This window comes from Pyxicephalus adspersus, chromosome 10 (genome assembly GCF_032062135.1).
Source record: "Pyxicephalus adspersus chromosome 10, UCB_Pads_2.0, whole genome shotgun sequence".
Classification (NCBI taxonomy): Eukaryota; Metazoa; Chordata; class Amphibia; order Anura; family Pyxicephalidae; genus Pyxicephalus; species Pyxicephalus adspersus.
The window spans coordinates 56,558,140-56,571,805 of record NC_092867.1 but is presented as its reverse complement, the minus strand read 5'-3'; the positions used below and the strand labels follow the sequence as shown (position 1 = coordinate 56,571,805).

The 13,666-nt window shown below is 43.6% G+C and overlaps 3 protein-coding genes across 7 annotated transcripts in view; 2 read left to right on the top strand and 1 right to left on the bottom strand.

Moving 5' to 3' along the window:
- The window catches only part of LOC140339009 (uncharacterized), a 5,181-nt gene extending 3,546 nt beyond the window's left edge, over positions 1 to 1,635 (bottom strand). The window contains exons 1-4 of the mRNA XM_072423480.1: positions 1,330 to 1,635; positions 1,122 to 1,233; positions 895 to 989; positions 633 to 744 (exon numbers count right to left, since the gene is read on the bottom strand). Coding sequence (XP_072279581.1) covers positions 633 to 744; positions 895 to 989; positions 1,122 to 1,233; positions 1,330 to 1,512 — 502 coding nt within the window. The 5' untranslated portion in view covers positions 1,513 to 1,635. The remainder of the gene's footprint in view (positions 1 to 632; positions 745 to 894; positions 990 to 1,121; positions 1,234 to 1,329) is intronic.
- Positions 1 to 6,131, top strand: part of LOC140338884 (uncharacterized) — a 62,211-nt gene extending 56,080 nt beyond the window's left edge. Inside the window, exon 22 of the mRNA XM_072423203.1 lies at positions 3,987 to 6,131. Coding sequence (XP_072279304.1) covers positions 3,987 to 5,831 — 1,845 coding nt within the window. The 3' untranslated portion in view covers positions 5,832 to 6,131. The remainder of the gene's footprint in view (positions 1 to 3,986) is intronic.
- Positions 4,144 to 13,444, top strand: LOC140338954 (uncharacterized). 5 transcript variants are annotated; one of them, XM_072423299.1, is made up of 9 exons: positions 4,144 to 4,227; positions 8,102 to 8,146; positions 8,257 to 8,465; positions 8,550 to 8,648; positions 8,916 to 9,014; positions 9,196 to 9,293; positions 9,419 to 9,524; positions 9,763 to 9,860; positions 11,115 to 13,444. In XM_072423299.1, exons 3-9 carry the CDS (start codon positions 8,288 to 8,290, stop codon positions 12,975 to 12,977), a joined length of 2,541 nt encoding a protein of 846 aa, XP_072279400.1. In that variant the 5' UTR covers positions 4,144 to 4,227; positions 8,102 to 8,146; positions 8,257 to 8,287; the 3' UTR covers positions 12,978 to 13,444. The 5 variants fall into 5 exon arrangements, with proteins under 5 accessions (XP_072279400.1, XP_072279399.1, XP_072279397.1 ...); XM_072423298.1 differs by lacking the exon at positions 4,144 to 4,227 and adding an exon at positions 7,047 to 7,211; XM_072423296.1 differs by lacking the exon at positions 4,144 to 4,227 and adding an exon at positions 7,048 to 7,211 and having other exon boundaries at positions 8,546 to 8,648.
- The last annotated feature ends 222 nt before the right edge of the window (positions 13,445 to 13,666 follow it).

The window sequence follows — 13,666 nt, the reverse complement described above, 5'->3', positions numbered from 1 at the left end:
CCCACAATTCTATCTATATAGGGGAATCAGGACCTCCTTCCTCCTGCTGGTGGCCCCACTAGTGATGGTGACCAAACAATTCTATCCATACAGAGGAATCAGAATCTCTGTACCCCTGATGGTGACCCCTCTAGTGATGGTGATCCCCAAATTTTTATCTTTGAAGGGAATTAGGACCTCCTTCCTCCTGCTGGTGACCCCTCTAGTGATAGTGACCTGACAATTCTATATATATAGGGCAATCAGAACCCATTTCCTCCTGCCGGTTATCCCTCTAGTGATGGTGACCCCACAATTCTATCTATATAGGAGAATCAGGACCTCCTTCTTCCTGCTGGTGACCCCTCTAGTAGAGTAGAGGAATCAGGATCTCTGTACCAATGATGGTAACCCCTCTAGTGATAGTGACCCCACAATTATATATATATATATATATATATATATGGCAATCAGAATCTCCTTCCTCCTGCTGGTGATCCCTCTAGTGATGGTGACCCCACATTTATATCAATATATGGGAATCAGGACATACTTCATCCTGTTGGAAATTTATTTAGTGATGCACCCTACAGATCACCCTACCCTAATTAGACTTTCCTTCATCTGGTGCCTCAAGGAGTTTCATTACTTACCTTTGTTGATCTCTGGAGAGCTTGCCTCCTCTTTACTAAGCTTGTCATCTCTTGTGGTCTCTTCACCTTCTTCACCTTTGATTTCTACTTTGAAAGTAACCAGGTTTTCATCCTGGACAAATAAAACCATACAGGAAATATAAATAATAAAAAAAATACCATTGTGTCAAATTAAATTACTAAATTACCCAATATATATTTCTTAGTACATCAACAGACCAACATCGAGGTCACGTATTGTGGTCTCCTCAGATCCATCTACCTGATACTCATCTGAGGTGTGATCTTCCTGTGTGGAGTCTCGAGAAGAATCGGGACTTGGACATCTCTCTGGTGTGTTTCTGGTACAGGATCCATCTGTCACAAAACCAGGAGTCACAAAAGTATGATCATTTAACCTCCAGGATGTCTGCATTCTGAGATGAAACATTCATGTTATGAAAAATATAAAACAAAAGTGGTTGGTCACAATTAATGTTTATTACTCACCTGTGATGACCTCCAGAGGAACTTTCTCCTCCATACCTTGGCCATCGCTCCTCGTACTCATCACCTCGTCTTCTTCTTTCACTTCAACTTTAACTACTATAAGGCCATCACACTGGAGAAGACACAAAGCAGGTCACATAAACCCCTACAACGGCGAGTTAAGATCGAAATAATCAGTTGATGTTTTACAAATTTCAGTGCTTTTTACCTGATAGCTTCCTGTAATCTTCTGATGTTCCTGCATGGAATCCCGGGAACACCTTGGAAGAGGGGGAAATCTCTCTGCTGGGTTCCCGTTACTGGATCCATCTGTAGGAAATACACACACTAGCAGAATAGATTGGACCTGATTTAATAAAGTTCTCCAAGACTGGAGAAAATAGACTATCATGGGAGATTTGTTGGATCACCAAGGTTCTTCCGTGATATTCTATCTTCTCCAGTCTTGGAGAGCTTTAATAAATTAGGCCCATTGTATCCAGTTTTTTTTTATCAGAGGATGTGTGTATCTAGGTGAATCCTCAATATCCTGATGAAGGTCTCCTCTTACCTGATGACGCGAGGCTTGGCCGGTTCTCCATTGGTAAGTTCAGGCTTAGAAAACCATTGGGCTCTAAAAAAAGATATAAAAATGTAATTACAGTAAACATACCACGTGCTGTGCTCTCCTAAAGAACAGGGCCTAGAAAGATTATCTTTTTGAACCATAATAATGTTATCAGCCTTCCTCTTCAGTAGACCAACGTAGACTTCTTCAAGCACGAGGCAAGAGGGACTTCAGCTCTTCCTAATGGATGCCAAGACAATCCAAGGAGAAGCCACAGCCCCTCCAGAAAGTCCTGGTTTGCCCCTGAGACTTCTCCTAGCTTGATGTGCTTGGAACAACTCCTGAGCCACCTCAACTGGAACGTTCAAAGTCCATCAACTCCACCTGATGGCTCATCTGAACCATCTTACAGAAGAAGCTCATTTTAGTAGTTTACATTTGTGGTCTTCTGCTTTCAGTCATCATTGAAAATCAAATCGTAGTTGGAAATATATTTAATAAATAAAGGTCAATTTATATGAGTTTCTTAGCTCTTTCTTAGTCAACTTAAGTTAGGATTTAAAGTCCAACTGAGCTTTCAGCTGTGGTCTCTCTAAGGAGGTCCTACATGCCCTGTTATTAGGACAGATGCATTACTCCGAAGTATGTTGGCAGGGAACAGGCCAAGATAACTTAGGTTTTACACTAAAATATATCAGCTTGTTCTCCTCCAATAAAAATGTGGTGCTATTCTTCTGCGGTGCTCAGGTCTAGCTACAATTTAGGTGGGGGATTGGCAAACACGCCTCAACCTTGCCACCACAATTCACATAGGACATTCCTCTGCCAGTCATTTGTGGGACCAGACTTATGGCAATGATGGTCTCTCCCTGTTGCTTTCCCTATGATCGCTTTAGCGCCTCCCACAGACACCCCTTAATATGGCCACATGTACCGATATGGCTTGACGCGTAATTTAAGCAAGGTGATTAAAACCGTACATCTGACAACCGGAATGCTCTCCTTGGAGTACAAATGAGAATGGTAAAATAAATGCTGATAAGGAATACAAAGCCAAAGACCAAACACCACAAATATCACCATAGAAAATATTATTACCTCCTGTTATTTTGTACACATAGCCTGACTTCCCCACCAGGAGGATTCTGGGATTCACAAAGCTTTGTGGCACTCAGATTGGGCTACAACAATATGGCCGCCGCCTAAACCGAAGACACTGACTATTTCAAGAGGATAACTTCCCTCCCTTCAATTATAATAAATTTTATTGCTAATCAGAGTCACAATCTCTTTGTTATCCGTAATATTCAGCTGTTTTTGCTCTGATATAACAAAATACTGAGCAGAGGAAAAGTAAAACTTCTGGTCTACTAGAAAATGGACTCCGAGTTCAGGAAGTGTTTTTCATGTAGGGAATCTTAGCCGCCATTTTGTTGTAGCTCAGAGATGAAAGAGCTGCAGGGAGTGCTGGAGTGCAACTGGAGAGTGTGAAGGTGTAGTGAGGAGAGGGTAAGGATGATAAAGCATTAACTAAAGGTGAATTTAATAATAATTAGGTCACCTGCTTGTCTAGGGGGCAATAACACTGCAGCAGAGGTTACTGTCACAGAAAGGAGGCTCCAGGATTAGGATTGTTGGGGTAGTAAAGGGTGGGCAGCTTTCAGTGACTGCAGAGAGAAGTGGCGCTAGCTTGCATGTGCTATTAGTAGACGAAAAGTGCTTTCACCGCAGCAAAAACAGTAACACCGGCAGCTTCCCTTTTTTTTTTTTTTTTTAAGTATGGACAGGTATTTTTTAAGGTGATCCTCTCATTTCCCCCCCTTCACATGCGGTGGTTTAGTCCTCTGACCCCATGGTCGGGTAATTAAAGCACAGCTTGAAAGCGGGGGACACAAACCTTCAGCACTGACAAATGGGAAGGAGACACAGGTCGTCAGAGAGGTACAAGATATGAGTATATTATCAGGTACCATTTTTCGGAGGGTGGTGTATTCCACTTTTTCGATGGTTGCCCCCAGTCTTCCTGGATTTTTGTGAACAGAGTGTCGGTACTGCAGTTCCTGCAATTTTTTATTATTAATAATAATAATAATAATAATAAACCGGATTTATATAGCGCCAACATATTACGCAGCGCTGTACATTAAATAGGGATTTATGGTGGACTGTTTATGACATTCAGGAATGATAGGGTGCAGGGGTCGGTGCAGTTGGTTGTTTATGGTGACAGGTCCACTTTAAAGACATTGGATTTCTGTTTTGTCTTCAGGTGTTGAAACTTACAGAACATCTGTGGACTCTGCTCACCATCTTCTTAGTTGGAGCTCTGGCCAGAAAACAGAGAAATGTGGAGGACCGGAGAGGGAATTCCAATTGGAGACCCTTTGGAGCAGAAAGACAGATGTCCAACACCCCAGGAGACACTCCGTATACAGGGGGCATCTGACATTAAGGAAGAGCCAAGCTCACCTGGAGGACATTTTCCCCATCCTGACCTTGCCACATTAACTAATCGTATAGAGTCTCCATCAATGCATATTAAGCAGGAACCCAACTCAGGTGAGGAACATCACCCCCAACTTGACATCCCTATTCCCACCAATCATACACAGCCTCCACCTATGTTTATTAAGGAGGAACCCCTCACATATGAAGAATTATCTCTCCCCAATGCTGACACTTGCCCTAGTGCAGACAATTTGCCATATGTAACTGTTTGTGTTAAGGAAGAATCAGATGAGGAGGAACTCCAGGAACCCCTCTCACTTGAAGACCATCTCCCCCATACTGACCTCCCTACTCATCATACACAGCATCCATCCACTTATATCAAGGAGGAAGGCCTCTCATTTGAAGACCATGTTCTCCATCCAGACCTCTCCACTCAGCTTCCATCTGCTCATGTTAAAGAGGAACCTCTCTTAAACGAAGAAGAGCAATCGTTTCCACATGCTGACGCCTCCCCAGGAGCTGACAGCCTGCAATATGTAACTGTTTGTATTAAGGAAGAGTCTTATGAAGAAGAGCAACGTGAACCAGACTATCCATCCATTACACAATCTATAACCATGCCCTTTAAGGAGGAACCCCTCTCATGTGAAGAACACCTGTCACATCCTGATCTCAATGCTAGACAGACATTAAATGTTGCACCGCCTGGACTTCCCCGCCAGCTGCCATCTACAAATATAGCAGAAGGATCTGCTGGGGAGCCACGTTTGCCTGTTGGTGGTGGACAATCTTCCAGCCTCACTGAACGGCAGAACGGTCATACAACTAAGAAGAAGCATTTAGAGTGTCTGGAGTGTGGGAAGCTTTTTCAGCGGAATTACCAACTAGTGGAGCACCAGAGGCGGCACTCGGGGGAGCGACCGTACCAGTGCACTGAGTGTGGGAAAGGTTTTGTCAGGAGGAGCCATCTTCAGATGCACTTTAAGAACCATTCTGGGGAAAAACCTTTCCAGTGCCCTGAGTGTGGCCAGCAATTTATCCAGAACTCTGAACTCTCTGCTCATTTGCGGAGGCATCGGGGAGAGAGGCCATTTCCATGCCCTGAGTGCGGAAAGTGCTTTGCCACCAATTCTCACCTTGTCACACATTCGCGCACCCACACGGGCGAGAAGCCATTCAGGTGCCTGGAGTGCGGCGTGTCTTTCCGAACCAACGGTCATCTCAGCCAACACCGGAGGATCCATGCTGGAGATAAACCCTTTAAGTGCTCTGAATGCGGAAAAGGTTTTCTGTGGAAAGGGCAGCTGGACCTTCATCACAGGAGTCACACAGGGGACAGGCCTTATGAATGCCCGGAGTGCGGAAAGCGATTTGCCGCCAAGTACAAACTGGATGTCCATCTGCGTTCACACACCAATGAGGCGCTGAGGTGTTCCTACTGTGGTAAGGCCTGTCGGGATAAAGAGACCTTGATTGTCCATGAGCGAGTCCACACGGGGGAGAAACCCTTTGGATGCCCTGAGTGCGAAAAGAGCTTTTCCAGCAATGGACTCCTCACCAAACACCAAAGGGTTCACACCGGAGAAAAACCCTATCAGTGTCCCGAATGTGGCCGCAGCTTTGCCCAGAATTCCACCCTACATCGTCATCTCGCTGTACATCGAAGAAAAAAATCACAACAGCTGGATTCCATGCAGATTTTATCTTCCTGATGGTTTAAATAATCTGATCAAGTTGATCAAAAGTTTTGAAAGTTCAAGAAAATGGTGCTTTTCCAGCGCAAAGGTCTTGAAAACATCCGAAAAGACCTAAAGGGTTGTTATGGACAAAGAGGACCAGTCACCATCAGACGCTTTCTAGGTCTTGTACGTTCTTTGGTCCCATAGCCAAGGAACCCCTCGAAATTGGGACTTTTTGAAATGTCCACCATTATAGATAGTCTTCCAGAAACCATGTTCAGGATTGTTTACTCCCTTTTTATAGTTATGGTGAAATAAAATGTCTTTTTGAGATATCACTTGCTCGGCCTTCCTCATTCATCTGGCTACTGAAAAAATTTCATAGGGTTTATGTAGAGTTTATTAGACAGCAGTAAAAAAAAATATGGCCTTGTGATGTATACATATACCTACAACGGTTCTTTCGAGTTTAGGATAGAACAGGATAAAAAAAGCTTCCTGCCCCTTTGGGGATATATTTTAGGGAGTCATTGTACCAGACAAAGTGAGGGAACCCCCACCCGCCTGGAGTAGAGCACCTTTTACAGATACCAATTTGGGTTCTGACGGGGTATGGAAGGTTGAGCGTGATGGACACACCTGAAAAAAAAATGGTGGACTCAATGGTAGATGCAAAGATACAGCAGACAGATCCTCCTGCTTTGGTTCCTGACTCCTCATGGTTCCTCTAGTAACGCATATTCTATAACAATGTCCCCACACCAGCCTATAATATATATAGGGTGGGCAGTGGCAATAGGAGGACATATTGGATGTCACCAGTGACCTCTAAAAAATGTTTCCTACTGGCTGACCTGCAACTTTTAAGAGTTCAGATCTAAATTATCAATAATAAAAACAAACAACTTTTTGTTATTTTTTTATTTACATGGCCCCGTACCAGAAATACTTCTCTCTCTTCCGCCTTGGGGCCCTTCTGATTGTTTCACGGGTCCTCGGTTGTTTCCAGGTTGCCATAGCAAAGTCCTCCCCCCATGTGGATTTTGTACATTACCACTAGTACACTATGAAGAGCAGACACTAGGAGGCTCGTGTGATGGAATTGTCCTCCGAATAGGAGCCAGGCAGGAATTTTCTTGTAGCCAAGATTTATGTTTTTTTTTTTTCCTTTGGCTTTTTTCTGTATGTGTCTCAATACCAAAAGAGCCTTTACTTCTATTTTATTGGACCCAACTCTTGTGCTCAATAAAGTTTTTCCTTTTCAATGTTCCTGGTTTAATAACAACCTTTGGAACCTGAAAGTGGCGGCCATTTTTCTGTAGCCTATAGGAATAAATAAGGCTTCTTTTTGTTTTAGTATCCTTCAGGGCTGTCTGTAAGATCCTCTGGTTGGGTTTGCTGCCTATATTGGAGGTAATGCGTTTTATCTACTACATTAGAGGCTGCACGTGACATTATATTTGATGCAGATTCTCCTTTCCTGGTGACCAATTATATTACCTTGTAGCTTTAATAGGAACATATCCAATAATATGAGAAGTGTGGGAGGAGTATGAGGTCGCAAGGCTTTTTTTGGTCTGTCTTTTCCAGCCATCGCACCATAAACTCAATGCTTCATATTATTTGCGTACTTGACCTCTTGTCTTTGCGAAAGATCCAAAAACGGCCTCCATAGGACAGAAATGTCTGCTAATGAATCCTGGGTGTTTCTGTTTTTCTGGCCGCTCCCCATGTTATTGAAATTTACAAATCTATGACTTTTTTTTATTTTCTAAGCCGAACTGTACAGTTGTCTGTTTTCCTTTTATCTTGAGCAAGCTAGCCCTTTTGTCTTGGAGAGTGTCTCGGCCTAAAAACCAGGCGCTCTCCCTCTGCCTAAAAACCAGGCGCTCCCAGCTGAGTATCTTGTGGGACCTGCTTATGCGGTCCCAAAGAGAAAAGGCCCCTCTCTGACTTGGGTCAGGGGGGCATGTAAGTCCATTCCAGCTTCGGCTGGATGGGCTCAGTATCCGGCCCTCGTCTGGAGCTTGGCTTCGGAGGGTCTGGAGAAAAGGGTGACTCTTCCACTTTAGAGGAGAGTTTACCAAATAGTACCCCAGTGCACGTTTTTTGTGTGGGGTTTTTGCACCTTCACTTTTTTATCGTACACGGGGTGTGTTTTAGCACGGATCGCGAGATTCGATAAAAAAAAAAAAATCATCATTAAAGCCATTGTTACCCAAGTACATAGCTTTAGGAAGTATAAATTGTTTATTGTTCAACAATTCAATTTTAATTGCCCTTTGTTTTCTTCATCTTCTCAGATTTCAGATTCATGATGGAGAATCGGCCGCCCCTCACATCACCGGGTAAGAGGAGACTTTATTGTAAAGGAGAGAGCAGTACGGAGGATAGATCCCCCATCATCTGATAAACACATAGAGACAATGTATTCAGTCAGTGTGTGTGTTTCCTACAGATGGATCCAGTAATGGAAACCCACCAGAGAGATGTCCCCGTCCCCTGTATTCCCGGGATTCCACACAGGAAGATCAGGAGATCCCTCACCATCATCAGGTAGGTACTCTAAGCTGGGAGATGAGATTCCTCTGCAATCTTTCTCTTGTTACAGATGTATTCTGTCCCCGTCCTCTGTATTCCCGGGATTCCACAGAGGAGATCCCTCAGGTAGATGAAACGGATTGTTTGCATGAAAGTTTATATTGTTTCCCCTTCAATCATAAAATACATGAATCTGTTCTATCCAGGCAGACAGCCTAACTGAGGTTAAAGTTGAAGAGAAAGAAAATCCATGTATAAAAGGTGATGATCTGTGTAAGAAGGAGGAATTTCCTGTGGAGATCAGCACAGGTGAGTCACAAACACAAAAGAGTCCCAGAATCTCTTTGTTCAGTTACTACAACAAACTTTTCTCCCCAGTAATGTGGGGATAGTATCTGCCCATCGGGGAATCAGGGGCTATCAGAATCTATTAGACTCCGGCTTTCCTCCTCACATCATGTCATTGTGTGTCACCAGCCAAGAGACGTTACCACTACCCCCTCCCCCCCACAAACACTCTTTGGGGTCTCTCATACATCTCAATACAGGGGGCTTCACTCCAATCTTTATTCACAGACACCAGAGACATTCAGTGGGACATCAAACCTGAGGAGGTGGAAGAAGGACTAAGGAAGAGTATTAAGGAGGAGGAAGTCCCTTCAGTGATCAGCACAGGTGAGTAGTAGATCCTGAGCCGACTCCCAGGTCTACTTGCTTAGAGTTTTTATTGGCTGTTCCGTTTGGTCCAATTTACTATTATCTGTTGGTCCCAGTATGGGATTTGATATCTGTGTATATTGATTTTTTTATATTATTCAGATGACATTTAATGATCACATTCATTTGTTTCCTACAGATGGACCCAGTAACAAAACTACCCCAGAGAGATGTCTCCACCCTCCGTATTTTGGGTATCATGCGGAGGAACATCAGGAGATCCCTCAGGAGAATCAGGTAGATGGGACCAAGACTCCTTAACTGAACTTGTTGAATTGAATTTTAGTAGCTTTTTATATCTAAGCAGACATTGTTGTGTATTCATAGATCAGATATGTTCTCTCCTGATTTTTGGCATTCAGGGTGAAAATGTAATCAGTATTAAAAATGAAATAAAGGAGGAAGCAGAAGAACCATATTTGAGGGATCCTTGTAAGGAGGAGGAAATTCCTCGAGAGATCAGCACAGGTGGGTCACAAACACTAAAAACATAAATAAGGAACGGCAAGGCGAGAATAGTTTTCTGTGCATCAGGAGGGGGAGTTAAAGCCTCCACCTCTGTAGCCTGTAGAGTCGCAGGGACAAGGATTGGTGTTAATATAAAAAAATGAATTTCACAATTACTTGGAAGAAGACATCATTTTTTTGGCTTCTTTAGATGTTACTAATAATTATTTTTTTCTGCTTGCTGCAAATGGACAACAAGATGGGAACAACCTGGAGGAACATCAGGGTAACCGTCCAGATAGCATTGCAGCTGATGGCCTCCCATCAGAAACACCCATGGCTACAAACCTCCATTCGGTAAGATACAGTGCACGGTGTTGGGGTACATAGGGCCCAACTATGATCGTTATGTCTACAGCAGACACCACTGGGCCATCGATCTCCAGTGAGGCCGGTTGGCCAAATTGTATTTTTGTCTTTTCCTTGGTCATAATTCTATTCCTTTGAACATTACATTGAAGAATCTCTCGCTTTCAATGTTTTTGGGTAAAAAAAAAACAACCCACCTGACATAGGTCTTTGGCTTTCCTGTTCAATGAAAGGTCCATAGAAGGCCCTCTTGCAGGAGAATTGTCTATAGCTGATACCAATACAGGTCGTCCCCGGGTTAAGGACATCCAACATACGGAAGACTCCTAGATACGAACGGGTTCCCCTGCTCCCTGGTGTGCAGAACGGAAGTGTGGAGGGGGTTAGGAGACAGTTTGCATGACTTGCAAAAGAAATCTTTTGCTTAACACAGCCGAGACTGAGCTCTTCTGAAAACTCTTGTAACTTTTTATTGACCAAGACAAACTCTGCTGTTTCTTTTTCCATATCAAAGCACTGTTTTCTGTTAATGAATGTCTAGGCTTTTTATGTTTTTAATTTTTTTGCTTTGTTTGTGATTGGCCCACAGTGAGAATTTTAAACAGTAATTGACACCATGCTACCTAATAATATGTTGAGACAAATATTTATTTAAAATAATGTACCTGTTCGGACTTACATATATACCGTATTTTTTGCCGTATAAGACGCACTTTTTCTTCCCCAAAACAGGGGGAGGGGGGGGGAGTTGGTGCGTCTTATACGACAAATGTGTTATAAAATAATTAAAATAAGATACTCGCCCGATACCCGATTCTGCGCGTGACTCCTCTCCTCGCTGGCTGCAGCGTGTGTCTCCTCCTGGCTGCAGCGTGTGTCTCCTCCTGGCTGCAGTGCAGAGCGCCCCCTGCTGATCCCTGCCCTAACTGTCGTACAGTGGAATAAAAGGTAAGAACGCCACAGAGTGATCAGAAGGGGAATTTGAATGGCACAGAGTGATCAGAAGGGGAATTTGAATGGCACAGAGTGATCAGAAGGGGAATTTGAATGGCACATGAGTGATCAGAAGGGGAATAATCTTTCAGAATATTTTTTTTCTAGATTTTCTTCCTTTAAAATTGGGTGCGTCTTATACGGCGAAAAATATGGTACTTTAAGAACAAACCTACAGTCCCTATCTTGTATGTAACCCGGGCACTACTTGTACACCCTAAATCTGTTTCTTCCTTTCCCTCTTCTTAGGAAATTCTTAAAAGTGGGAATCCTTTTTCATGCTCCATATGTGGGAGATTCTTCTCTCGGAAGTTTACTCTGCTCAAGCATTTGCAATCGCACAAGAAGGAGAGACCATATTCCTGCTCTGAATGTGGAAAATGTTTGGTTCAGAAGGGACATCTTTTGATACACCAAAGACTTCACACAGGGGAGAAGTTATATTCCTGCAGAGAGTGTGGGAAGAGCTTTATGCAGAAAGCTTCTCTTATCCACCATCAGTGTGCACACTCAGGGGAGAAATCTTATTTCTGTACTGAGTGTGGAAAGAGCTTTACCAAGAAAGGTTCTCTGGTCCGCCATCAGAGCATGCACTCAGGAGAGAAGCTGTATTCATTTTCTGATTGTGGGAAAAGTTTCAGAGAAAAGCTGTCACTCATAAAACACCAACGAATGAACATGCAGGAAAAGCAGTACACTTGTTCCGAATGTGGGAAATGCTTTGCAAAGAAATCAAACCTTCTCGGGCACCAGAGACTCCACACAGGTGAAAAGCCATTTTCATGTCCTGAATGCGGGAAAAGATTTTCCCTAAGGTCAACTTTTACTAACCATAGGAAGGCACACCTAGGGCAGAAGCCATTCTCCTGCTCAGAGTGTGGGAAGTGTTTTGCCAAAAAGATCACTCTGATCATCCACTTGACCACCCACACAGGGGTGAAGCCTTTCTCATGCTCTGAATGTGGGAGACGGTTTGCACAGAAGGCTCGTCTGGTTGTGCACCAGAGGCGGCACACCGGGGAAAAGCCTTACTTCTGTACAGAATGTGGAAAACGTTTTGTTGAGAAGTCATACCTTGTTGACCACCAGAGAATCCACACCAATAATCTTTTCCCCTGTGCAGACTGTGGGAAGAGTTTTGTGCGTAAGTCGACTCTTGTCATTCATCGAAAGCTCCATACGGAGCAGAAGCCGTATTCATGCTCGGAGTGCGAAAAGAGTTTTTCGCTGAAGACAAGCCTGATTGTCCATCAGACCACCCACACTGGTCAGAAGCCATATTTATGTTCTGAATGTGGGAGGCAATTTGCCCACAAGACAAGTTTGATTGGACATCAAAGGAGGCATTTTGGGGAAAGGCCATATTCTTGCTCAGATTGTGGCAAAAGCTTCGTGGAGAAGGCTTCCCTGGTTGACCACCAGAGGATCCACACCAATAACCTCTTCTTCTGTTCCGAATGTGGCAAAGGCTTTGCACGCAAGTCCTCATTGGTTGTCCACCAGAGATCCCATATGGAACAGAAGCCATTCTCATGTTTGGAATGTGGGAAGAGTTTTGCCCAGAAATGCCGACTTACCCTTCATCAGAATACCCACAAGGGTTTAAGGCCTTTCTCCTGTTCCGAATGCGGGAAGCAGTTTGCCAAGAAGGCCAGCCTGGTTGTACATCATAGGAGGCACACTGGGGAAAAGCCATTTTCATGCTCTGAGTGTGGTGAAAGTTTTGTAGAGAAGGCATCCCTCACCACCCATGAGAGGATCCACACCAATAACCTCTTCTCTTGCCCTGAGTGCGGGAAGGGTTTTCTTTACAAGTCCAGCATGGTGCAGCACCAGAAGACCCATATCAAGGAGAAACCTTACTCGTGTTCAGAATGTAATAAACACTTCACACAGAAATCAGGTTTGACCAAGCATCAAAGAGTTCACGCGGGCAGGAAGATTTTTTCCTGTCCGGACTGTGGGAAAAGCTTTTCTTGGAAACACTCTCTTGTCCATCACCAGAAATCACATAAAGGCCATATACCAGAGGAGAACGGATCACTGGCAAGTGCTGGCCTACCCAGTTTAGAACCTGATGTTACCCCCAAAGACCAAGAGAACATGCTTTGAAAGTTGCCCCAACTTCAGTTTAGTATTGCTTTATTTAAAAGGCTGGAGAAGAGCAGAGAAAGAATCTGCTACAAATACCTGTTATACCAATAATAATTACTGCTGGGTTACACTGCACTTGCGTAGTCAGTGGAGATCAGAAACTGCTGGAGTTAACAGCACTGGATACGTTTAACATCATCATGTCCCTTATAATTGCAAACAGCCATTGGAAGTCTGGAAGGTTCTTCAATACCATTCTTGTCCCAACAGAGATTTAGGCATACCCAAAAACAACTAACAATGCTCACAAGAAAATGCAAACCCACCATAACAACACTGTCCATCACAGAGTACATGATCTGATCATCTCTAAATGTATAATGTCAGTATAAGTGACACATCATGTAAAGTACCTGCAATATCATAGGTCGTGGTTTGAATTATTTAAATGTATATAATAAAAAAAGATTACAATATCATAAAAAGCAGTCATTTGTTTTTCTGGGTTTAAAAATAAAATAAAAAGAGGTGATCAGAATCACTGCAAATGCTCCAACAAGAACCCCTTTTCACTATCCACCTCCTCCTACCAGCACCTTCAATGACTGACCTCACCCAGCTAGCACCTTGAACCTTCATTTAGCCACCTCCTCAATTTTCACACTCGGCCTGCTCCACATATCAGCACCTGTTACACCGCCACCCCC